The sequence below is a fragment of the Tympanuchus pallidicinctus genome, unplaced genomic scaffold, assembly GCF_026119805.1.
Source record: "Tympanuchus pallidicinctus isolate F22 unplaced genomic scaffold, pur_lepc_1.0 scaffold15, whole genome shotgun sequence".
Classification (NCBI taxonomy): domain Eukaryota; kingdom Metazoa; phylum Chordata; class Aves; order Galliformes; family Phasianidae; genus Tympanuchus; species Tympanuchus pallidicinctus.
Window position 1 is genome coordinate 25,576,756 of NW_026294669.1, and position 24,371 is coordinate 25,601,126.

Here is a 24,371-nt window from a genome sequence, read left to right on the forward strand (position 1 = left end):
GGCAACAAAGACATAATGTTTTAAACTGACTCATACTAAAGTACATACTAAGGTCAATTAAAACCATGAATGTTACAAACCTGAGGGATTTTTCCTAGGTCGGCTCAGGTTCTGGCACATGCATAGGATTTTGTGTTTTATCACAAAATTAGGCAGATCAATTTTGTGACATTAGTCCAACATTGTGCTCATACAGTGATATAGATGAAATCAAAGTATGACATGTGGCAGAGTAACCAAATCACATCAGAAACACCCAAATGTCTGCTTCAAGCCACAGCGTTATATGGAGTTCTGAGAGAAAAAAGATTCCAATGACAAACTCCAGTTTGCTGATCAGTGGCTTGCTGTGGCAGGATGTGATGACACGGGCTGAACCCAAGAAAGGTGGAGCTATGGTTTCATCACTCCAATGGAAGAATACACATTGCCATAACATCCATTGCGACATTGCTCTTTTGCCCCCTGGGTAGAGCTCTTTGTCATTTCTGGTACTTCAGTGAGCAAATTCCATTGTGTGTTAAATCATAACAAGTAAGCTATAAAATGTGAATTCAATAGACATAGACAAAGGCAAACAAAGCAATTTGGTCAGTTTAAGCAATGTGGAAATGAAACCATATTTTGACTGGGGAGGCATCAGAGGAAAGGGCACTGGTCTGAGATTTGAGAACGTGACAAAACAAACCCAGACCTCCCACGATACCACTGTGCATTGTGCACTGGGGGCCACTGGCTTGCTGACCTCTTCTTTCTGAATTGTGAGAAGATTTGCCATTTTGTCCTCAGCCTGGGATGTGGTGGTCCAGCTATAGATATTGGTCGTTTTTCCACCTTCAATGCATAAAAGAATTCATATGCTAGAGAATGATGGCAGCATCTTTCATAGTGGCAACCACATGCTTACCCAAGAAGTAGCCAGTTATTTCTACTTCTTACCAAAACTTGCTTGAACCTTCTGAGAGATGTCCTTTATGATAAGAAGTAAACAGGTCACAGATTTCAGGTTGCAGTCTCACTGCTGGAACTGAGAGCACTGATTGTTCTTTGGAAAACAAAACAAAACAACAAACAAACAAACAAACAAAAAGAACAGGTTAAGGAGAAAGCTGCAAAATAGTCCTTTTCTTACACTGAGCTACCTTCCTAATACTCTCCTGCAAACTAATTCAGGATCCTGTTGTTCACATCTCCTTTTCTCCTGAATTTTTTGGAAAAGGATTTCTTTAATCTAGGCTTCCTTCTCTGGAAATCTCATCTGTGGTTTCTTTTCTTTTTTCTTTTTGTTTTCATGGAGCAACCAGCAAAATATTACTTGGTAGAACAGTCGTGCAATCCACTAATCAAAAGGATTCAAATGGATCTACCCGCTGCCAAGCTCTCTCCTTCCCACCCAGCAGAGGAGGAAAAAAAAGAAAAAGAAAAAAGAGATAGAGCAAAGGCATGAAGCTTCTCTCCTTCAGCAATCTCACAAATGCAAAACCTTCCACTCCAGTGACTCCTCATTAACTTACCAAATCTGACAGTCTAATTATCGTAGCTGCTTCACGCTTAGAATAAATAAATACTAAAGTGGGTGTTTAAAGAAATTGAGCAGTGAAATTCAGTCATCTAGACAGTCAATAGAGAGAGAGTTTATTTTAAAATTTTATATTCTTACGTATTTATATCATTTTAGGAAAGATAATGAGATAGTTGTCTTTCAGGCTAATTGAGTTCCTATGCTCGTGGCTGCTTGCTGTCACAATCTCAAACTTAGCTTTAACTTTTGTGCCTTAGAAATCTGATCACTGCATCCCCATTTGCTCTTCTCTACTGGTAACTGGCTGAAGGCAGAAGTGCACCTAAGGACGGGAAATAAGTACATGGAACTTCCAGACTGCATGTCTTTGACAACAAAACAACTAAATCTTCTCAGATTTGCATTTAAGAGCATTAAAAGGAAAGTGAAAGAAATCTTAGATATAACTTTGCAATTAGACAAATAACAGAAAAATCTCTACCAACCTCTGATACAGTAGCATCTGCCTCTGTGAAGGGTATTAGTAGTGCTCCCTCCCAGAGCAGTTCATCTCTCTGAACAATAGGACCTTTATAGAGATTCTCTGGCTAGAGATCAATGGGAGTTAGAGCATTTGATCCATGTCTGTAGGACTTTGTTTCCCCAAGTCATGTGGGCCAAACTTGGTGCCAGTTATCCTTTTGCAAGAGCATGAGCTGGGGAGTGAGCAAAGGAAACCCTCCTTTTTGTCCTTTCCATTGCCTCATGCTTCTAAACCTGCAAGCATTGTGGCTGCTTCAGGCCAATGCCCAAGGAAGATCTTAAGCAGGACAATATGTCCAGGGACTTGTGCCTTTGCCATGCTGCTTCCTGGAAACATCTATGAGGTTGCAGTGTCTCTTTCGGAGGATGGTGACTTAATGACATAGCATAAGACCTCAGAGTCCTGTCAGTATTTTCACAAGCCACTACTGTGGAGATCAGGCCACAAGAGCTGAAGTATGTTTTGCCTGAGTTAAGAGAAGATTGGCTTTATCAGCTCACAGAAGACTGCTTCTGGTTCAGAAATGACAGCTGAGTTGCTACTCATCACCAGCTTTGGTTTATTCCCTTATAGACACACTATAAACTGGATTCACACACTTGGTGGAAACGTCAATTTCTAGGTGTCTGTATCTGATTTTCAGTGAAGGATGTCCATTTTCTGTATACAGAGGTGGCAAAGCACACACAAGTGAGTGTAAAAGCCTTTCAGCTATGTAGAACACAGGGAAAGCAGCCAACCCAAACAAGCTGTCTGTGAAAGCCAGCTCTTCTTTATACATGCCTTGTGTTAACAACTACCAGAGTTAGCTGATCCCAGTGGAAATGGGATTTTTGGTAGGCAGCGCTTGCAGCCTTAACATCCCCATGCCTAAACTTGCTTTGTGCAAGTTTAGATGCAGCAAACATTAAAATAACAGTTCTCTGTCACAATCAAAACTATCTCCCCCTCCTTGTCTCTGAAGGCATAAATATGGGGAAGTTTTCGGACAAACAGGGAAGTGTTATCATCACCTGGCACACTGATCTTGAATTGCTTTGGGGAGCCCAAAAGGAGCAAGCCTAGTTTGATCTACAGCTTCATGGCTGGAGCTCTTCTCACAGTATGTTTTGCTGGCAACTCCCTGGTGCTAACTCCAAATTCCACTGTTCACCCTCCCTGCTTACCAGCCTGCTTTAAAGTGTTTGTGGCCAAAACAGATGGAAATAAACCAAGGTTATGACTAAGAATATTGGACTGAAATTGCTATTGTGTCTGACTTGACAACGGAGTAAAATACCTTCTCAGGAAGCCTTTTGCACTTCAGGACTTGACACTGGGTTGAGAGCACAGCTCATGGTTTCTTGATTCAAGAATCTCATATTTCTTCTAGGAGTTATTGGAACAGATCACAATTGGTCAGAAAACATTCTGCTTTAGCAGGTGGAAAAGGTTAGGCTGAAGTTTTATCAGAGATACTGTAGTACAGGGCTAAGCTCCACAGATAATTGTCTCAGGATTGGCTTAGGCCAGAAAAAGGATGTTAAATGCTCTCAGAGGACAAAATCTTTTCTTGCAGCATGAGTTACTCTTTATATTTTTCCTAGCACTTTGCATCCAAATGAGCGTAAGCAACAGCAACTTGTTCCCTACTTTGTGAGCTGACCAGGAAGCACAGAACACCTTGCTCCCCTCCCCATTCCAAGGGCAGCAGCCAGGGTCTGGTCGTTCACGTTCTCCTCAGTAATGAGAAAGATGCTATTCATAAAGGTGCTTTGGAACTCTCATTTCTCCAATTATTTTTTTCCCAGGAACTGACCTTTGAAAAATATCCTCTGGCTTCCAGCTTGTCATAGCAACTTACAAAAAGGACAGTTATGTCTACAATTACTTCATGACAATAGAAAATAATTTCTTATGGGAACGTTATTTTTTTCAAATGTTGTTTCCTGCTTACTCTCACACACCTTGGATCAACCTCCTCCTTTCACCTTTCATCTCCAACTCATTCTTTGCCCTTCTGCTTTAACTTTCTCCTTCAGAGGATGGGAACTAATAGCCAGCATCCTTCAGAACAAAGTAGGAACAGAATATATTTAAAACCTGCACTGTGTTATCATAGCAACCAGAATTTTAAAATGATACAGTTAAATTCTCAAGTAGTGTGACACTAAAATGACACAAGAGAACAAATGTCTTATGGCAGTAGGGATGGCTACATGGGCAATTATTCAGAATTGCCTAATTTTTACAGGCGTAATGAGTCACTCATGAATATGGTCTTGCAGGACCGTACTGCTCTGGTTTCTGCCCTGTGCACTTTGATTCTGCCCTCGGTATGTTGGTTGCTAAGTTATTGCCATGCAGTCGCCTGTCCAAAAGGTATTTCTTGCTGCATTATGGAGGATAATAAATATGGGATTGTGTAGAAACCCAGGTGAAATGAATCTCTGGAAATGTGTCTGAGAGACTGACACATTATGCCAATCTGTTTTCTCATTCCTTCTATTTCTCCTCACTTTCTCCCTTACTCTCACACTGTCTGTCTCTGTACCTGTTTTTTTCCACACTCTCTCTCTCTCGTGGCACTGACACTTTCATCTTCTCCCTTGGGGATTGGAGATGTCACTGCGGGAAGTGCTTGTCCGCCTCTCCGGCAGCAGCAGAGCCCTGTGGCTTTGACAAACCTCATTTAATTGGGAGGAAGCCAGGAGGGTTTGAAAGAACTGAAACATCCACGAAACTCCTTTTATCAGGCATAATTTAAACTCTGCATGGAAAAAACCCTATATGTATAAAGAAAAGTCAACTTCCCTCCTGCTGTGCGTGCTCCCCTCCTCCCCCCCCACCCCCGGCACAGGCAGGCTCCTGCGAGATTCCATCTTTTCATTTTTCTAAAAGTGTCAAAGTAGATTTGTGCTCTGTGGCTGGGTGAACAGAAAAGGAATGCAGATGTCTCTCACTCCTGCTCACGCACACACAGCACCTTCAGAAGGGTGGCAGTTTGGGAGAGATGCTGGCTGGCTGCTCCTTCACTTGGGATATGCCACAGAAGCCAGAAATTAAGTTTTCAAATAGCTTGACAACATAGTCATAGAAGGTTTCTTCTTAATTGCCCCTATCTTTAAAAGAAAAACACCAGAAAACAAACCAGCATAGCTGGTGCCTGGGAGACAACAGAGAACACCAGGGCTCTCTGGCCTGTCTCCCAGTAGGAGGGAGCTCTTCCTGAGAACCAGAACCTGTAACTTGTGAGACTCTCTCTATATATTTATCGTCAGCTGAGGGCAGGAAAGGCAGATGTGTGTGTTGTGTATATGCAACTGCATGCTTAAGAAAAGGCAGCAAGGGGAGAAGAAAATAAGTCAGGTAAATCTGAGGGAGAACTGGTGACAGGGTATGAGGAACAGCTGTTGCTTCCAAACATCAAAGGGAGCAGGAGGAGCAGACCAAGGGAACTGGGGCTAGCACATCATGCTGAGCAGCTGCGAATTCAGGACATCGGGAGGACCAGCATGCCAGTTACACTGAATACACAGCTGGAGCCAGCCTGAGGAAAAGCTCAGGGCCCCTAGGGCTATAGAACGGGGGAGAAACAGCCCATCAAAGCACACAGACCTCAGTTTGAAAGTGCAGCATGGGCATATCCCATCCAGGTCCATTTCTGTTATTAACTCTGCGGTGGAGTGGAAGAAAACGGAAAAACAAGCTGTGGAATTTGCACTGGGATGTAAACTTTGCAGCATATAGGAGTGGGGAGGGAGGGCAGGAGGAAACAAGATGTCCAGGTCCAAAGTACTGAAGAAACTTGTTGCGAATGGCTATTTGAAGTAGGTCTTTGTTGGTGAGGTGAAATCAAGGGTCAGCTTACCAGCGGGCACTTGATAGAGCTGAGGAGGCAGAGGGTTGAAGAAGCCATGAAGAAGGGCATCTTGTGCAGAGATTCGCCCTGGAGGGAAAGCTGTGAGCATTCTGGAGGCCAAGTCCTCTGCAGCTGGCATCCTGCCCAGCCTAGCAAAACAGATGGGAAAAGTAGTCCAGGAGATGAGCACAGGCCAGAAGGCCGGAACAAAATTAGATCCAGCCCTTCTCAGAGCTCGAGGCAGAGATAGTGATCCATGGAAGCTGGATAAGCTCACTGCAGATACATGGCTCCCTCAGACATTTACTTTGCCATGTGAGCTTGGTTATGTTGAGGAATATATCCAGGATCTCAGTTCAGGCTTATCTTTTCAGGGGAGTTTTGAAAATTAGTTGTTATTTTTTTAAAGCAGTTTGTGAGTAAAAGGGAAAATGCTGGTGGGTGAACTGTATCTTACATGGCATAACTGGAAAGTTGGAGGTCAGTGTTAACAATTTACAGGGAGAAGTGCAAGTATACGGAATTACCTGAGTGGTCCACTGAGCAGATCGGAGGTCAAAACTGAAAAACTAAAGGAAATATCTATTCCCCATCTTCTACCCTAGCACCAGTCATGTATCTGGTTGTAAAATGTGTTAGGGATTCAGGGAGATGAGTCTGCTTTCCAGGGTGAGAGATTAAACTAGATGCAACACACATGCTCCAAGCCCAGCAGATGCCAAAGCCAAGCAGCTGCTTCCTAGAGGAGCACGCAGCTGGGGACAAGGAAGTGGAGGAGAGAAAACAAACCAACAAGCAAACAAATAAAAACAGTCATTTAGTTTTACAGCTTTTACTTTGTTTGTTTGCTCTGATCATGTTTCAGCACCAGGAGGCCCATGGAGCCCACTCTGCTGGGCTTCATCCCTCTGCCCCCAGTGCCCCATCCCCATAAGACCATGGCCGGGAACCCCCACCCCTCCGCTTTCCCTCTTTCCATTTGACATGGCAGCAATTTTGTTCTGAGGGTATAAAATGTCTAAGAAGCATTTGTGAAAGGCATCCAGCCTCACCATGGTATTTAAGGGCTGAATTCTCACCTCCTGCAAAACAGTTTACATTTGTGCAGTCAGGGGTGCAGGGACAGACAGGGAGCTGAAGCATCCAGAGGTGCTTACTAGATCCATGCTACCCAGGATATGGTGGGATCTTACCGGAGCCCTGCTGCCCTATAACCCAGCTGCTGCAAGCTGCCACCATGGCAGCCTCCCACCACTGCTCAGGCTTCCTGGTGACAGGCAAGCTCTGCACAGAGCTCCCCTTTGATTTCTTAATTGGCCTCATGGCTGAGCATTCTGTGTGAAGCAGCACTTTCCTTCTCAAGAAGGCCTTGGGATACCTTATAGATCTAGGGTCAGCCCACATGCAGCCAGAGCTCTGCGGTGGCCTGTCAGCATGCAGCACTGAGGGAGCCTGTCAAGGGACCACAGCCAAAAAGCAGAAGTGCAGTATAGCAGAGTTTCAAGGAACATAGTTATTTCTTTGTTCAGACTGAGAGAGGGTCTCTTCTGTTCTAGGATGTATGTTATCAGGGGCTGGGATGTACTGAGCTTTGTGTCTTTCTGAAGATGTGTGTGACAGTGGCTGGCATCTCGGCAACCTGTGCTTTGCTGAAAACTTCAGCAAGTTTGTTCAGCAGCTCAGAAGAGTCTGGGAAACACAGCTCTAAAGGACAGCATATTTCCTTTGAGCAGTGGTGAATCCAAAGTGATGAGCAGAACAGATAATGAACAGCAATGATGAAAAATGTGGCTACATCCACAAAGAATAGTTGATTCTTGACCTGAGTCCTGAGGACAGATCCTATCTATGAAGTTTGTTGTGTGTGAGAGACCTGTCAAAATCAGTATAGGGAGTGCTATGTTAATGACTCTCTGAGTTGTTAGGCACTTTGCCTGCTGATACATTTATTTCACATGTGTATATATATGCATGCATGCATGTATGCTTGTGTGTGCATGCACATCATATATACTTGAAAAATACTCCTTTCCTTTACAGGCTCAGGAGTGTTTGGTGGTGCCTGTTCAAGCTGAGGTATGTAACCAAGGCCCTAGTCTTGTAGATTTTGGCTACTGAAGAATATGAATTTTCCTCTCCTAACTAATCAGGGTATTGTTTCATTGTCTTGTGTAAATGCTGCCCTGGTATGTCTTTCTTACCACTATTGAGCAATGTTCCTACAGCATGTTTCTAGAAATGAAAATTGAGACAGTGCAAAGTCTGTCTTTGGTCTGGGCAAGAGAGCTTGGGAAAGCAGGACCTTCTGAATCAAATTGTGCCCCGCAAAAAGCTGCATCTAATTTTGCTTATCTGAGAATTGCTGCTTATCTGAGAACAATCCCTCTTCCTCATAGCATAATAGCCCCACTATGTGCCTACCTCTACTGCCATCTCTCATAACCAGTTGCATAGCTGATGTTAGATTTACTTTCTACTGCAGAGCCACCCTGCCATTCCTCAGCTTGCCAAAAGAGCTCATTTCAAGCTACATAATTGCATAAAGAAACAAATAAACCCAGCGGCCATTTTGACATTGCCGTTACAGGTTGCTTACCTGTCACAGATTGCTCCAAGTCTCTGAGGTCTCCTGGAAGCAACGAGTTCTAGAAAGTGTAATATGCAATCACATGATGAAACAAAAATCAAGCCAAAACTCATTCTTTGAGCCCTTACAAAAACACGTGCTCAGAATTTCAAAGGGCCCTATAGAATCTGTCATCTTAATATTTATAAATATACATTATTCCTATAGGATTTGAGTACTAGCACTGATGTTAGTAAGACTGTTCCAATTCTGTAACCCTTTCCTTTCGTGCATCAATACAGGCTTTGGGTCTCCATCTGCTACAGTGAAAGTCTTTGCTCTGACTTAATAAATGCAGCATCGTTCCCCAAAACCTTCACAGTGAGGAAGCAGAAAGAGGTTTGCAGGTCTGCATCCCCAACTCACAAGGGCTACTGAGGTTCATATATTCCCATATGGGCACATGGGGCTTTTCTGCATGGATGTGGCAGGACTGTGGACAAAACAAAGGCACTTGGATCCCACTCTGTTTTTGCCCACTGCTCTTGCTGTCAGTTCCTCACTAAGTTCATCATTCATCATGTTAACCATTTTCATGCATGCTTTGTACTTATTGATTCAAGCACCTCTACCAGACTGGAACACTGCAGAGTTTGCAGTTTTGGGAAGCTGTGTTGTTGCTATTCTTCAAGGACAGATTTCTAAACAATCCAGAATATGTGGAGAAACACATTCTTAAAATGTTTTCTTACAACACACGAATTTTCTCAAGCTTAGTTATGAATAAATGGCTTACATGTGGAAGATTCCTCTTGCAGCTGATTAATGAAAACATTTTCTTGCATCAGAAAAGCCATAACATTAACTGGTCTCTTAAGTTTGGCTGGGCCTTTTCCTGCAAAATCCTATGGCATCTGCCCTTCTTTGTGCCAGGGAGCACACCAAGCTGCTCAGCTCAGCCACACTGTTCAGGGACAGAAGTGTCCAGCTGCAGATTAAGCAGGAGGCCCCTTTGCCTTCAACCTGTGCAGCCATTTCCAGAGTAGCAGGCCCTGGGGCTGGGCCACTCTGTGTCTCACTTGATGCACAGACAATTTGAAAAAGTGCAAATGGCTGAACTTTCAGCACTTAACCTTTCCAGCAGCAATCTTTCACCATTAAGCCAGGCAAGCAGGTTGTTAAACCTGTCTATCACAGTGTAAGTAACAGGTCACAGCTGAAGCATTCTCTTACACCCAAATAGTAAGGTAATTTGTAAAGCGGTAAATGGCAATATAATCTGGGGTAGGATTCATGACTGCTTAGGTGCCAGAGCTCTGGAATTATCACCATTATATAGAAGATATATATCTTTAGTAGCCTCTTCCCTGGTCAATCACTGAGATTAATTCTGTCAGAATGCTCCTCTTGGATCGCTATTAACATGTTCTCAGGGTCCTCCTTCCTTCTCCTTTCCCCCTCAACTGTAATAAAAGTGTAGAAATAAATTGTCTGTACCAAGTAGAGATGTAAAGTTTACAGGAAAAAGAGAAGAAAACTGAGTTAAAATAATGATTTGGAATTATTTATTTATTTATTTATTTATTTATTTGTGAGGCAGGTTTTGCCTCTTCACTGAGCTGGCCTAAAACTTGCAGATGCTGCAACACTCTATCAGAAAGTTTTGATTCACTGGAAACATTTCATGGCAATATATCAAATCCCTTTAATATTTAACAAAAGTGCCGAAATTACTTAAATATTATTATTGAAATCTTTTAACTGTAATATTCTTTAAGGAGTTTAATATAGAAGTTAAAAAACGCAAGTTCAGTTGCTAATGGTAGGGGAAAAGGTCTCAGTTAAATCTAACTGGAACATCATTTTGCTTGCGTGAAACACAGAGGAAACTGGACTTTCCTTACCTTACAGATAGTAATACCAGCTCACTTGCTGGGAACTGGGAGGAATACTCAAATTGCTATGTCTTGAGCAAGATTCTTGACTATAATTTAACATTTATATAACTGAGAGATTAATAATTGTCTACAAGGGGTAGTATAAGAGTCAGTAAGCCAACTACTGCTGTTCCAGTCCAAAGAAATCTCCCAGTACAGAATTCTGCTTGAGTGAGGACAGCCAAACTTGCCACTTAGAGTAGACAGAGCTTTGATTATAACTGGAAGATATGGGTAAGAAAACACTGTGTCTCTACTCAAGATTTAATGCAGTTAACTAATCCACTTTAAATCAGTTCAGATTAATCTCCTGACTGACCCCATATAGGCAAACCCACAGAGAATTCTGAGGCCTCATTGTGTTGAGCAGGGTAAGAGCAGAGCAGTAAATATTTTTCCTACTGTAAAGATTAAGACCAATCTAAAACTGTAAAACAGTGTAAACAGCTTCTCCTTGAAGGTGAGAGATACCGCACAAAAAAGTGGATGAACTACTGATTTAATCATCTTACAGTGATGACAGACATACACACGAAATGATGGGATCCTGTAGGGCTGATTGGGTTTTTTTTAATAGTGTGAGCAGATCTGAAAGGTAGTGCCTGGGTTTGTTATTTTCTATCAGTATGCAGTGCAGTGTGTGCTAATGAGGAAATACCTCCCTACATGAAAACCCAGGTGGAAGTGGCTAATGAACTGATAATGAGGCAAGCAAGCCAGAGGACAAAAGTTAAACTTTCCTAATTGATGAAGAGAGAGATGCCTCGTGCTGTTGGATGAAGGCGCTGAGGTTGCAGGCTTGAAGAGAAAATTTCTCTCATTAGTGAAATCTGTGTGGCTGCAGGACAGGACGAGCTCTGCCCGTGTGGCAGGCTGTAAAGTGCAGGCTGTGCCCAGTGCCAGCCAGATAGGGAGTTTCCCTTCAGTCTGGCCAGCATATACTGTGCCTTAGCTGCAGCACAGCTTTTCCCTTTGGGATCAAAGCCGTATGCAGTTTATAATGACAATAAGAATTTCATCATTTTAGAATTCAGTTTCCAACCATCCAATTTATTAAATGAAGCATCAGCATAAAAAAGTGAGATTAAAAAAAAATAATAAAAAATAAAAAAAAAACGCAGAGTTCAGAGTTCAGACTTCATCTGCGTTTTCAAAAATGCCATTTGATGTTTGTGTTTCACTGCCTGCTGCTTGTTGCCTCCATCTGCCGGTGGCATTTTGGAAAAGCAGGAGATACTAAAAATGTTATCAGGAGAAAGAGTTGACTCTTAAATCTCATTCAGCATAGCAAAGCTTACAGACATCTGAAAAACGAGGATTAATATGAAAACTGTTGGTGTACCTGAAAAGGCAAGTGAGCACCATGAGTCTGCAAAGGGAAGTGATACTACTTGGCATAGGAAACGTTATAGTCAGTCTGTGTGATAAATAGAGGAGCAAAGCTTGCTCACAGCAAATTACAGCTCACAGCAAGCTCACTGCATTATAAACAAATAAGCACTGCTTCCTCTCTTTGCAATCCAAATGTCAGAAAAATGAAGCATAAAACAATGCACTGGGTGCTCCAAGTATTCCCAGTTTGGCAAAAGCACTAGCTTAATGTCATGGGCTGTGATTCTTAATCCTTTCCTGCCCTTGACCCCTGCTGTCTAGATTCAAACTTGTAACCATTAATGGGGCTGGATCAAAACACTGGCCTTCTGGTGTCACCAATGGTGTTTAGAGGGGATTTAAACTCCCTGCTTTTCAGTGCAGTGAAATGAACACAGCAGTAGATTAATGCAAGGATTTGAGCTCACACAGCATGAGAGCTTTCAAAAATAGTGTTAACAGAGCTACAACTGCCTCTTTCAGGGAAAGCAAAATGAGGGGAACTGAACAAATGAACAAACACAGGGCAAAGTCTTGTCGCTACGGGCTGGGCTCCTAAGCACAGAGAACTGGGGAGAGGGCCAGTGAGCACACTGGGCATGGGGCTGGAGCTCTCCCAACCTTGCACATGCTGCAGCAGCCAGTTCTGAAGCCAGGGCTGGGGGAATGTCATGCTTTCAGGCTCCAGGTCTGTGTGTAACTCCCTGTCCCAGATCTCCAGTGGAGATCAGAAGCTACAGGGCTGGCCAAGGAGGAGTTTCTCACCTGTCTCCCTGCTCACCTGGGTTTGGACATGGGCTGAGATTTTGTCAAACTTCAGGCAATGGGCATGGGGACCATTTCTGAATTTCTCTGAGCAAGAGGGCATGGGCACAGGTGGACAAGTATTGCCTTGCACAGTTCTCCTACCAATTTTCCATAGAGGATCTAGGGGAGCCACTCTTCCTGCAGCTGCCCTATGTGTGCCTGACTCTCTCACTCTGTCTCCTCTTCAGGGTTTGCAGCAGGATGTGCTCAAGCCCACAGTAGTGACAGGAAAACATCTAAAGGTTTCCAGCTTTCATTTCAAAGATTCCTACTAATCCACCTGGCTCAGGAACCCTTCCAGTAACAACCTCAGTCTGGGGCTGAGCCTACACTGCTGAATCCGGTGGGAGTTTTGCCATCAACTTCAATGAGAATAGGATCACACCTCAGAGCTTTGTTTTGCGCGTGTTCGTGCATTGCCTCAGGCAGGAACCTGTTTGTTTGTTTGCTGCCTGTGCTCACTGCAAACATCAATAGGACTAGCTAAAAGCATTCAAGCCATCAGATCTGGGGAAGCTTCCCAAGTTTGTTTGCTTATCTGAACTGTCCCAGGCACTGGAATTCAGTCCACTGGGCTGGGAAGAACCTCAAGAGGGAAGGTTTCCTCAAGCAGCTCCAGAGCTTTCCCTGGGGGGACAGCAACACTTGTGCCTCGGGGAGAGGGGGGAAGTACTCAAGGCATGTTTAAAGCAGATAGCTTTAAACAAAGAGACTGATTTGCCTTTTTACTGGCAGCCTCATCAAAAACTGACTTGGTTTAGTTCATGACTAGAGCATAGTCTAACCACATATGCACAGCCTTATTCTAAGTGGGCTGGTTTCTACATCCCAGGTTTGAGCCATGTGTGGCTCCACTTTGTGGCTGGAGCATCTTGGATCTCCTTCAGCAGGCTTTGAGGAAGGGAGAGGATGCTGGCTTTCCAGTTGGCAGAGGTATTGCCCCAAGCACTGGTTCAGCAGCCCTCTTCCATGTTCTTGCCAGCACGGTGGGATGCTTCCACAGGATGGTGTCCTCTTCTGCACTGACTCCTGCATTTCTGTCTGCTGCAGCCACAAATACCACCAGCATCATGGCATCATGGCACAGGGCATTTCTGGCCTACTGTAGTCCATTAACAAAGCATTCTACCCAGTTTGAAAGCAATTCAGGTTTGAAAACTGCTTATACTGACTGCAGCTATTTCCATGCTGCCTAGGTGCGTGTCTTCCCCTCCCAGCCCTGTCACTGGCATCCTCCGCAGCGGCAGAGGACAGTGCTGCTGCTCAGGCAAAACAGTGCTTGGAGGAACTGTTGCCCAGGACACTTCTGGGTACCCAGATATTCCATGTTGATTCTACTAATTTCTTCATTAGTTTACCATTTGTGCTCCCACTTTTCAAGTATCGCTCAGTATTGGGAGAGTTTTTGGCATTGTATGCAGAGATGACTGCTGTCAAAAATTGTCATTGGTTTGTCATCCACATGAGCATGTCTTCCCTCCCTTCCAAACATGTAGAGTACCCTACCAAGCTTTCAGCAAGTTAGAGAAGAAAGTGCTTCCTCCAGCTGTCTACTCTGTGCTCTCTCCCTATCCAAATTAAACTTGCTGTGGACAGCGACACATTCCCATTTCACGCTGGTTTGATTAATGTGTCTCAGCTAATTGTGTGAAGGATTCCAGCCCCTTCGACTGTGAGACCAGGTTATTGTTCAGCCAGTCGTGGCTACCATGTGAAAATGGGGGCTGTTTAGTGTTCATGCACCAAAATCAAAGGAGGGGCATCTTGGACTGGGTCACAGAGCAACACCCACTTCTTTGAAAAGATGTTACTATGCTCTACTAAACCTGTAAACCTCTTGCTCAAAGCACGTCTTCTCCCTCCTCCTCTTCCCCCTGCCCTCTTTTTTTCCCCTCAAGAGAGACAGACTCCCCCCACGCTCTCTTAGGGTACAAGAGAGAGAGAATGGCTAGAGTGCAGATGGGTGGATTTCACATTCTAGGGTTTTTAATATTTCACTTTTATATTTCTCTTAGAGAATGATCCTGCTGAGAGGCTGAGAATCAGTGCTCATCATTTCCCCCTCACTGACACTTGAATATATTTTCCCAAGAGAAAACATTAAACAAAAAGAGAGAGAAAGACAGAAAGGGGGAGAGAGAGAGAGAGAGAGGGAGAGTGACTGAGCTAGCTTTTCAAAGCATACTTCTCAACCTGCCCACATCAAAATAAGAGACAACTGGCCCTTTGAAGTCCAGGACACAGACTTCTCTACCAGCCCATGTGGAAATAAAAGAAGCCAGCTTTATAAATCACACAGATTTCTCACCTTGCCCACATCAAAATCAGGGACAGTGACCTTTAAAACCGAGGCTTACGGCCCCCAAACTAATTTCCATAAAAATAAGAAGAGTTCAGATAAACTGTGTCCCCCAGTACCTGTCAGCTTTCCCAGTGTAAAACAGGAGACATTGGTCCTTTGCACTGAGGACTAACTAGATTGGGACTAACTACTTGGGACAATGAAGTCTTCCATCAGCCTAACATGTATCTCAGTGAGGCAGCTTTGCCATGCATGTACTTTTGCTTGTATCTTAGGACACTGTCTTAAAACAACTGCTGTCAAGTAGTTGAAGGGATTTAGTAACTCTTTTTCTTAGTAACTCTTTTTCCTAATATGAAATATGAATTAACGATCCAAAAATTATTAAGTGATCAGCAGCTCTGACCAAAAGCTCCATATTCTTGTGAGTTAAATCCTACCTGGCTTATAGTTGGGGAGTTTGGAGAGTCCTGGCCAGGTGTCTTCTGTTGGGACCCCTAATACCTGTGCAAAACAAAAAAAGAGACTGAGAAGAGCAATAGCCTCACTATATTGTACCCTGCAGAGCAGGATGACTTGGTCTCAATGGAGAGAGACTGCCTTAAATGGTACTGGATCTACCTCTGCACATAAATGACATTCACATTTTAGCACTTGATGTTACAACAGAAGGGTTCCTGCTGAGACTTAATGTTGTCACTCCTGGGAACATCACTGAAGGTGTATGCAGCTTCACTGCCAGGTGCCATTCATGCATACGTTCACCAGCCCAGGGGTCACACTGCTCAGCTGCTTTCGCTGCTGGAGGCGTCCTCCTGTGCCAGCACTGCACCGGGGACTGCCCACTGGCATTGGCACCCACTGATACTTTCAGTGGCAACTTAGGATGCAAGCTGTGATAGAAGCTCCACTAAGTGAGGGGTAACACAGGCAGGAAAGACAGCCAGGAACATAGAGGAGGATGGACACCATTTAGGGTGGTATTTGCCTCTAGAAGAAATGCTGATGAATTCACAGTCAGACTGTCCGATGGTTTGACAGAATGAACACATATTTCACAGCATGGAGATTTTCCAGCTGTATGTCTATATGGTGTTTTAAACAACAATCTGGCATGTAGATAAGTGTCTGGATGGCATAGAGTCCTGCACACAAATGCAAACGGTCTCTAAACCAGTGCCTGATGCCTCTATTATTAGTACATGAAAGGAGCTGACTATTAAAAAACAGTAGGAATCCCCATTCTGAACCTCCGACTATGCCAAATATCTCAAACTAGGCATCGAAAGCCTCGAAGGAGCTTTGAAATCTTGGCCTAACACAGAGCCTCATTCCAGGCTGTATAATAACATAAAACCTACTGTGAAAGGCACTAATTATTTCATGGTTCTTAAAGCTTCCTCATGATTTTTAAATAAGTTTTTGCCTTCTATAGCACAAATCCTATTAATCACGGTATCAGTTCTAATACTGGAGAAATGACGATAGGGCTATAACCCTCCAACTGTAAAACCACAGGAAACGTATCCAGAGATTTCAGCCATATGTGGAAGGGTAGCCTTCATTCACACTGCAATTCACTGAGTCCTGCCCTGATTTTGAACTGCGTTAATTGGCCAAGTCTGGATTTCTTTTTTCCTCAATAATTCTCTCTATTCTCTTTCTATGACAGAGAAATTCAGCATTTATTTCAGTGAACTGAACTCAAGTCTAATAGCTAGACTTACTTGTAAGTCTTTTTAACAAATTCTAGGTAGAAGCAGAGAGGAAAACCCAACCTGACAGGTGTGCTTCTGGATGAAGGAATTAAGAAGTAAAAGTTTGATTTCAACAAACTTGAGGCTATAAAGTCTTCTCTCACCACTTCCCAACTTTAAGTCTTCTCCACTTTCTGCTTTGACACCCCATCATTGGAAAACTGCCTGTGCAGAAGAGTTAATCCCTGGGAGGTGTGAAAGGGCAGATACCTATGGCAAAACCTAACGGGAACCTCTGGGTTGACCTTTCTGGAGAGCCAGTAGTGGGCTCAGCAGCGAGCAGTCAGGATCATACAGAATCCACCAGGGCCAGGAACTATCTCAGTTTTGCCAATAACCACTGAGGGCATAGCAATGTGGTTTTGTTTCCCCTGCAGAAAAGTCATCTTAAGAGGCTTTTAAATCTCTCTGTTCTTATTCACTGCTACCTTTGCAAAGTATTTTTCACGCTTTTCATTATACCAAAGCAGTCCCTAGGGCTGCACCATAATCTGGTTGATAGAAAATGTTCCAAGTCAATATAAAAAGGACCTGCAAAAAAACCCTGGGCCTTGCCATTTTCCAAGATAGCTTACTAGCAGTGTTAGAGCTTCTTTGTGAGATTATAGTATGCTGTATCCTACAATAAGTAAATGAATTAATGAGAAGGAATAGAATTTGCAGTACCTGCACACCTTTTATGCCTACTTCAATTTGATGTCACTTTAATTGGCTTTAAATTTTTGATGAGATGACAAACATCAAAGGAAAGTCATTTGATTTACTCCTGTGTCTGTAAGAAAGTTGCCAAATATAAAGTGGGTTACCAAGTCTGCTATGAACTTGGCAGACCTAACCAAATTATTTCTGCTGTTCACAGGACCTATGCTCCAGACTTCTCAGTCAAGTACAGAGCTGTAACAACAGATTCCTTTCTCTCCCATTTCGGGATGTATTTTACTCACCGTCCAGATCTTCTCCAGCTGTTCAGGAGCACTAGAAGTTCCTGCAAACGTTGGCTGGCCCTGGATCATTTCAACAAAGACACAGCCTGCACTCCTGCAAGAGACCCAAGGTATTAACTCATTCACGTGCTTCATCTGCATTGTGTTTGTGTGGGGTTATCAAGGGAGAGAGAGCAACTGTGGGAATGGAAATGTAAAAATCTTGATCTGCAAATTCTGAAATCCTGACATAAGTAAATACTACATGTTTTGCTTCTCTTGCAAAAAATACAAGTCTGATGTATAGATACCACGCATCCACCTGTTTTTTACCTAGTGCATGTGTATAGGAAGCAAGGCAGGACACGAGGTGTCTGCATACATGTACCTAAGCTTCAGCAAAGGCTGATCTACCTCTATGGTACACTGTTAGGCAGGGTAATTCATTATCAAAAAACTCTACTTCCTATGGGAAGGACCATGCTATACAGCCCTGGGCTTCCAGCACTGTCCTAAGTGCTTGCATCTAGCCCTTGTTCCCAGTTGTTTGCAGTAATCAGCAACTTCATCCAAGGCCTACACATTGAAACGTTTGACCTAAAAACCCAGCAAGCAAAACAAGACCGAAGGAGACTAGCGATTCATCACATTCGCATCCTTCCACGTTAAATGTTTTAGAATAACACGGAGCAGTCGAAGCTGCCTGTGAGTTGTGGTCCCATCTGCTTTTCTCATCAGCCCCGCCAATTAAAAAAAACAACACCCTTCACCAGCAAAACAGCAAAAAGACAGGTGATATCCTTGGAAGAGAAACTCACTAAGTACCATCTTTTTTTTTTTTTTCCTTTTTTTCTTTTTTTTTTTCCCCAGCAGCAAACTGTTTCTTTCAGGTCTCTTTCAACCTATCCTATTAAAAACCCACTTCAATAAAGATAGTCAGGGCAGATGCCTGCACAGCTGTAGGTTGTTTTCTGTGATAAAAAGATACAAAATCTGTGCGATAAGAGTAGAAAAAATAAATGGGGAACTACTAGACAGTTTATGGGCTAGAAGGGTACATTAGATGTAGATAAAACACAGAAGAACTAACCAGTAGAGTGATTTCCCTTCAGAAGCAATTAGCCCTCCTCTAGAAAACTGAAAGCAAGATTTCACAGCATAAAAAATTCAGTGGCAAAGTAATCCTAGTTTTATGTCGTCTTCTGCTTTACACTTTTGCTAAAGCAAACCAGCTTAAAAACAAAAACCAAAAAAACCAAACAAAACAAAAAAAAAGCAAAACCAAAAATCCCAATACACCAAAGCCTGCAAAAAATGCTTAGTTTTATTAAGGTGGATTAGTCCTGTTGGGAAAAATGATTAGATAGTTGTGGTCAGGATAGATTTATCTATTTGCAGGTGTTTCGGTCTTTTCTTATGTGTTGTAAAACTCTGCTCATTTACTTTTTATGTTTACCCTCCAAACATTTTATAGATTTTCTGCCTTTTCATTAAGCCCCAATCCAACTTTTCAAGTTTCATCTTCCTTTTATACCAGATTTGAGTCTTTCAAGCTTAAATGTTGAAACCCCAGGTTTGTCTAACTGACTCTGACAGTATTATTCTCACTCGCAGAGCTACAGCTAGTAATCTCCTCTGGTCATCTGTACTGCTCTCTTACCACTTACATCTTGTTTTTGCAATGCTGCAGGTGCTTTTCCCACCTGGCTGTAGTTGGTTGAAAGCCTGACATGCAGCTCATCTCTGATACTCATTTTGGTCATCCTCCGGTGATGTCAAGCCTGTTTGCAGATCCATATCTAATGCTGTTTTCACAAAAAACTCTGATGCACTTTGGGTCTGGCGAGCTTAGCTCCTTATTCGTCAAATGTGCTTTCACACAATCCAGGCTTGTCATGAAACTTAACCCACACTTTTGCAACACGGATTTTTGTGTTTCACAGTACTACCACATCACTAGATATTATTTTGGAGCCTACTCTGCTGAGACGAGTGCCATAACAACCTTCTGTTTTCACAGCTGATATATGTACTCAGCTGGCTCACCCTATTTTGCAACCACAGGGGCTGCTGCAATCCACTGATGCCATTGCACAAGTCTAACCACATGTGGTCAGTGCAATTTAGGTACTTTTGATTTGTGCCGTGAATAGAATCAACTTTGTATGTTTTTGAAGCAAGAAATCCTGACATTTATCCACAGTTTGGGTTCTGATATCCTAGCTAGAAATGGCCGTTAGACTGCCAACAACAGAAACTTCATATGGATTCAATATAGCCCCCATGTCAGATACCACTAGACATCCTGCAGAGATTAGTTCTGATGTGCTGTGAGGTTTTCTGAACTGAATCTAGACATACACAACACTAAGGAAGAGGGCTAGTAACACTGAAAGTATTCTGTGAATGTGATCTTCATGACTTAAATTGCTCTGATGAAAGATTTGAGGCAACATTGAAGGCAGACCAGATACGTTATTGCTGAGAAGGCATACAATCCAGGCAGAGCAATACATGGAAGTAAGAACTCTTTTTTTTTCAGTCTCTTTTTTTTCCCCTAGATTTTTCTAGATTCTATCTAGCTCTTTCTAATAATTTCTTAAGAGCAAATTGTTCAACTTTCAAATCTAATGAAACAGTCTTTTTGCTACTGGGCAAGCTGTCAGTTTGAGGAGAGGAACAACGTCTGAGTTCTTACAGATTTGCCTTCTGATAGAACTCTTCTTTGTATTCCTGGTTTATTCCAACAATATCTGGATCTCTTTCTACTCCAGTGACTCTTATAAAGACAGAGCTATCAGAGCAACCACAACAGCTGGGAAGGAAGAACTGTTTCCTGTAGTGTGACTCAGCTGATGAGCTTCCTTTAATGCTTACTTGATACTGCATTGATTCACCAGCGACACTTGTAACTGTTGCTACCTCCGTGTGCTTCCAGGCTGATATATGCTTTTCCTTACAGAAAATCCAGAAATAGCTGGAAGTAGTAATGCAGTGACATATGGGCACCCACCTCTTTTCCCAGGTAGATTTTTCTATGGGCTAAGGTAGGACTTTGGGAAAAAAGACCTCTTTGGTGCTAGTCATCTGATTAAACTCTCCAGTTTAATCTCAGTCTCAGCCTCAGTCTTCCAATATATGAGAGCTATAGGCACTACCCTTCCAGCATTATGGAGATCCTTCTGTTAATGAGAATGGTTCAGAAAAAAACCTTTTGTTTTAAGTATTTCTCAAGAGTTAGGCCTAAGTCAGAACTGGTTTGTTTTTCTCCCTCTTCCCCTTAGTGTTCTGGTGTTCATTCCTGAGGTGCCCTTGCCTCTGAAAGCCCACACACTTCTCAAAACATGTCAGTTCCACAGAGCAGTCTAGGGAAGCACTGGGACAGAGCAAGAAGTGCATCATAAACTGCAGAGAATTTAGATGGGGTCCAACAGAAAGTTCTGCCAGGAGGAGGAAATGCAGAGCAGCCCTTCACTGACTGCTTTGTGGCTGTTCAGTAGTCACAGCTACCTTCTTATACTTGCTGTATCCCTCTGAGACTGGTATATTTTCATTAATGGGATCCTAGTAGTGAGAGGGGAAGACAGAAGTGCTGTGCTAGGGCTGCTCTCCCTTGCAGTGGTGTTAGACAGAAGTACCCTGCTGAGATCAGTAGAGTTACATCAGTGCAAATAAGACCAAGGACTTTGTGGTACCTCCTGGATCAGATTGTTTTCTCTTTTGTCTCCTATCTTAAGCAGACATTGTACCATCCTGCATGAGAAAACAACAGGCAGTTTTACCATCTGCAGGCCCTCATGATGTCTTTCAGGAAGGAGCCTGGGCATGATGTTTCAGCATGCACCAGACATGTATGTGAAGCAATACACTGACAGCTAAAGTAGCAGGAGAATTATAACTGGTTGCACATAGTGAACATAAACAGGGTTGGTTCAGACAGCGCTATCACATCAGCCTGCAGTCCCTGGGACAGATTGGATACTTCAGTTAATTCTCAGTCTCCATTACTGCATCACACAACAGAGAAACACCTTCATCGGGATTAAGATCTAAGGATTCTCTGTGGCATCCTGCAGTTTCCTCTCCACAGATTTTCTGTCACTGGGGAATTGCAATTTGGCATTTAGCCACAAGTATATCTTTCTCCTTGTACCTTGCCAGGCATGCTGCACATTGAAGCCCCTGGCCTAAGTCTCCCAGTTTGACAAAATAGGGCAACATGATCCAGATATGGGACAAGTCTGTAGTGGCCTGGCAGATCTATGTCAAATGACTGCATAGGAATTCTTATTCTAGGTGAATCTATGTGGGGAGATTCCTGCAACTACCGTAGAAGAAATTACATGGGAAATCTGTCTGAAAAGAAGACATGACTCATGGGTACTCGTGACATTGAAAACTGAATTTTGAAAACTAGTACTGAACATGCATAAAGCCTTTAGTGTTTAAAAAAAGTCTCCCTCATATGCAGTGTAATCTTGCTGAAACATTGTCAGTCTCCCTGAAATCCCTTAATTGAATTTTCTAAAGTCTTGAAGTGATAGTGAGGGAGAAAGAGAATAAAAAGATACAGAGAGATTAAAGCAGCTTTTCTAGTTAGTCCAAGAGCTAGTGAGACTCCTTCTATATCTCTTTCTTCATCTATTCAAGGCCTCATTCACTTCCCGTGTGCCTCCCACTGACAGTATTGCTGCTTAAGCACACTATGCATGAATTGCCATAATGTTTTATTTTGTTGTAATTGGTTTCTTTAAACCAAGGCTTTAACACCCACTGTCTCATGCCATTAGCAAGGGCATTCTGACCTGCCTTCATGTAAATTGCAGTATCCAAAAGAAATAGTTTTTTTTTTCTTTCTTCCCAATAGACAAGTAACATCTGTGTGAATTCACATTATTTCCTAATAGACAAAAATTGAACTTAAATGCAGTGTACATCAAGATAATAAATGACCCTTGTTAGAGGAAGTTACTGAATAGAGCTCACTGAAGAACTCTCTATTCTCTCAGCGTGACATCTTTCTTTAGGGCCAACACTTGGAATGTTGTTATTACAAGGAGGCATTATAACAAAGGTGCCTATAGTGTGAATGTTGTTCAGTACTCAGTTCAGGGACTGAGTACTCTGCTGTTAGAGCTGGACAGAGTGCTGGATGGGATCTTTGTATTCCAGCCCTCTGTTGCCATTCACTGCTCTAGAGCAGAGTTATGTATTGGGGATGCTGGATTTGCACAGGCAGAAATGCCAGGCTTTATGCATGCAATCAGGACTTTGGACAGGCCCCAGCTTTCAGAAAAAAATACAGGTTACTACCAGCATCTTCTTAATGCAACCCCTCCAGTCTGTTAGGCAGGCATCACAGCAGATGTTCCTGAGAGACTGTCTGGAGAACAGAGGTGACAAGGAGTGGGAGGGAGAAGTCAGGACATTTGGACTGGCTTAGCAGCTGGAAGCCATTAGAATTTAGCAAGGTTTTCTTCCTCAGAGAAATCTTTAAGCAATTAAATTATCATCAGCCCTAGGGAAGTTAACAAACAAATCTCCTATTTTCCTGAACTGCCCTCCAGACTTAGTTCATCAGAGTCTCCAATAAGCCACAGATCTCTGACAGGGGATGCTGGCTGGAGCTTTGCAAACTTACAAACCCTCTTCTTATGCACACTTCAGCCTTCTGTGCTCCCACCCTTTCACAGCCTTCAACTCTGCACAGCAGTAAAGTGTCAGTGTGACATGCACAGGCAGAGGATCTGCTGATCTGAAGAAAGGGCAGAGCTGCAGTACTATCTACAAAGGTAAAATTGGCCTGAATGAAGATGCTCTGCTGCTCCTTCATGAGATGCACATTGTCCATGAGTAATTCAGAACTGCGTTGCTGGGAGCAGGTTCATGGTGATGCAGGAGAGAGCCAGAAAATGGATGCATACTCAGACCCATCCAGGCCAGCTCAAAAGGTCCAGTGAGGGTCCTGTGAAACACTCATTCTCTCCTGCATTTTACCTGCTCTCAGGAGCTTCTCTCCCTTCAGTTTTGCTATTGCATAGCTTCCTTCCTGTGATTCCCAGGCATTTTGTGATTCTGTGATAGGGCTCATAAGAAGCCTTAACAGAAGACGGTTCTTCTCTTATATGAAGTGTAGAGTGCATTTAAGATGTTCTTTAAGATGAATGACAAAGTATTTCAGAAGTAATGAACATCTTAGACACTTTTATACCTCCAGACCTATTCAGAAGTCCTTTACTGCCATCTTTTGTTACAAAGCCCAGAGTCATCATTTGTGTATTCATGCTTGCATTCATTGTTTCTTCACAAAGCCATAGCTGTAGAGAGCTACCACTGACTTAGCCAACCACATATCTACAGAACTGTAAGTGCTTTAAGGAAACACAAGACCTGAAAGTGCTTTATAGATGTCACCAAATGAGATTACATACTTTATAAATATTGCCAGGTCAGATTTATCCAACTGCATAGCTGATACGTACTGACACCATTCCCCAAAATGTCTACGAACCCTGCAGTACAAAACTCCTCCATGCTCACATGCTTTCTACTCACAGGTGTTAATTCCTCTGCTTACAACTGTAACTACCGTAACTTGGTTGAGTTCATTTAATTCAGATAAAGATGGTTTTTCCCAAAAGACCCCAGATGATTTGACATAGGCCAGTACCAGATATCTAGATCAGAAGAATAATCTGTAGCTCCAAGCAAAACATCAGGAGGACGGTACCAGAGTGTCACCACTTCAGAGGAGTATGTCTGACTGGGGATGGACTTGGCACGAGCGAGGCCTGCTAGAATAAAAAATACTGAGTGCTGTGG

At 42.9% G+C, this 24,371-nt stretch overlaps 2 protein-coding genes across 8 annotated transcripts in view; one reads left to right on the plus strand and one right to left on the minus strand.

Moving 5' to 3' along the window:
* The window catches only part of CDK15 (cyclin dependent kinase 15), a 34,746-nt gene continuing 10,375 nt past the window's right edge, over window positions 1-24,371 (minus strand). For 3 of the 7 annotated variants that reach the window (XM_052676354.1, XM_052676355.1, XM_052676352.1), the window contains 7 exons: window positions 24,220-24,343; window positions 17,571-17,664; window positions 15,310-15,373; window positions 8,483-8,531; window positions 5,896-6,035; window positions 940-1,045; window positions 1-834 (listed from right to left, as the gene is read on the minus strand). In XM_052676354.1, coding sequence (XP_052532314.1) covers window positions 810-834; window positions 940-1,045; window positions 5,896-6,035; window positions 8,483-8,531; window positions 15,310-15,373; window positions 17,571-17,664; window positions 24,220-24,343 — 602 coding nt within the window. In that variant the 3' untranslated portion in view covers window positions 1-809. Of the gene's footprint in view, window positions 1,046-5,895; window positions 6,036-8,482; window positions 8,532-15,309; window positions 15,374-17,570; window positions 17,665-24,219; window positions 24,344-24,371 lie in introns of all 7 variants that reach the window. The other 4 variants (XM_052676353.1, XR_008204922.1, XM_052676356.1 and 1 more) reach the window with 4 other exon arrangements.
* Window positions 17,577-24,371, plus strand: part of ALS2 (alsin Rho guanine nucleotide exchange factor ALS2) — a 54,763-nt gene continuing 47,968 nt past the window's right edge. Inside the window, exon 1 of the mRNA XM_052676297.1 lies at window positions 17,577-17,680. The gene's annotated coding sequence lies outside the window, so the exon portion shown is untranslated. The remainder of the gene's footprint in view (window positions 17,681-24,371) is intronic.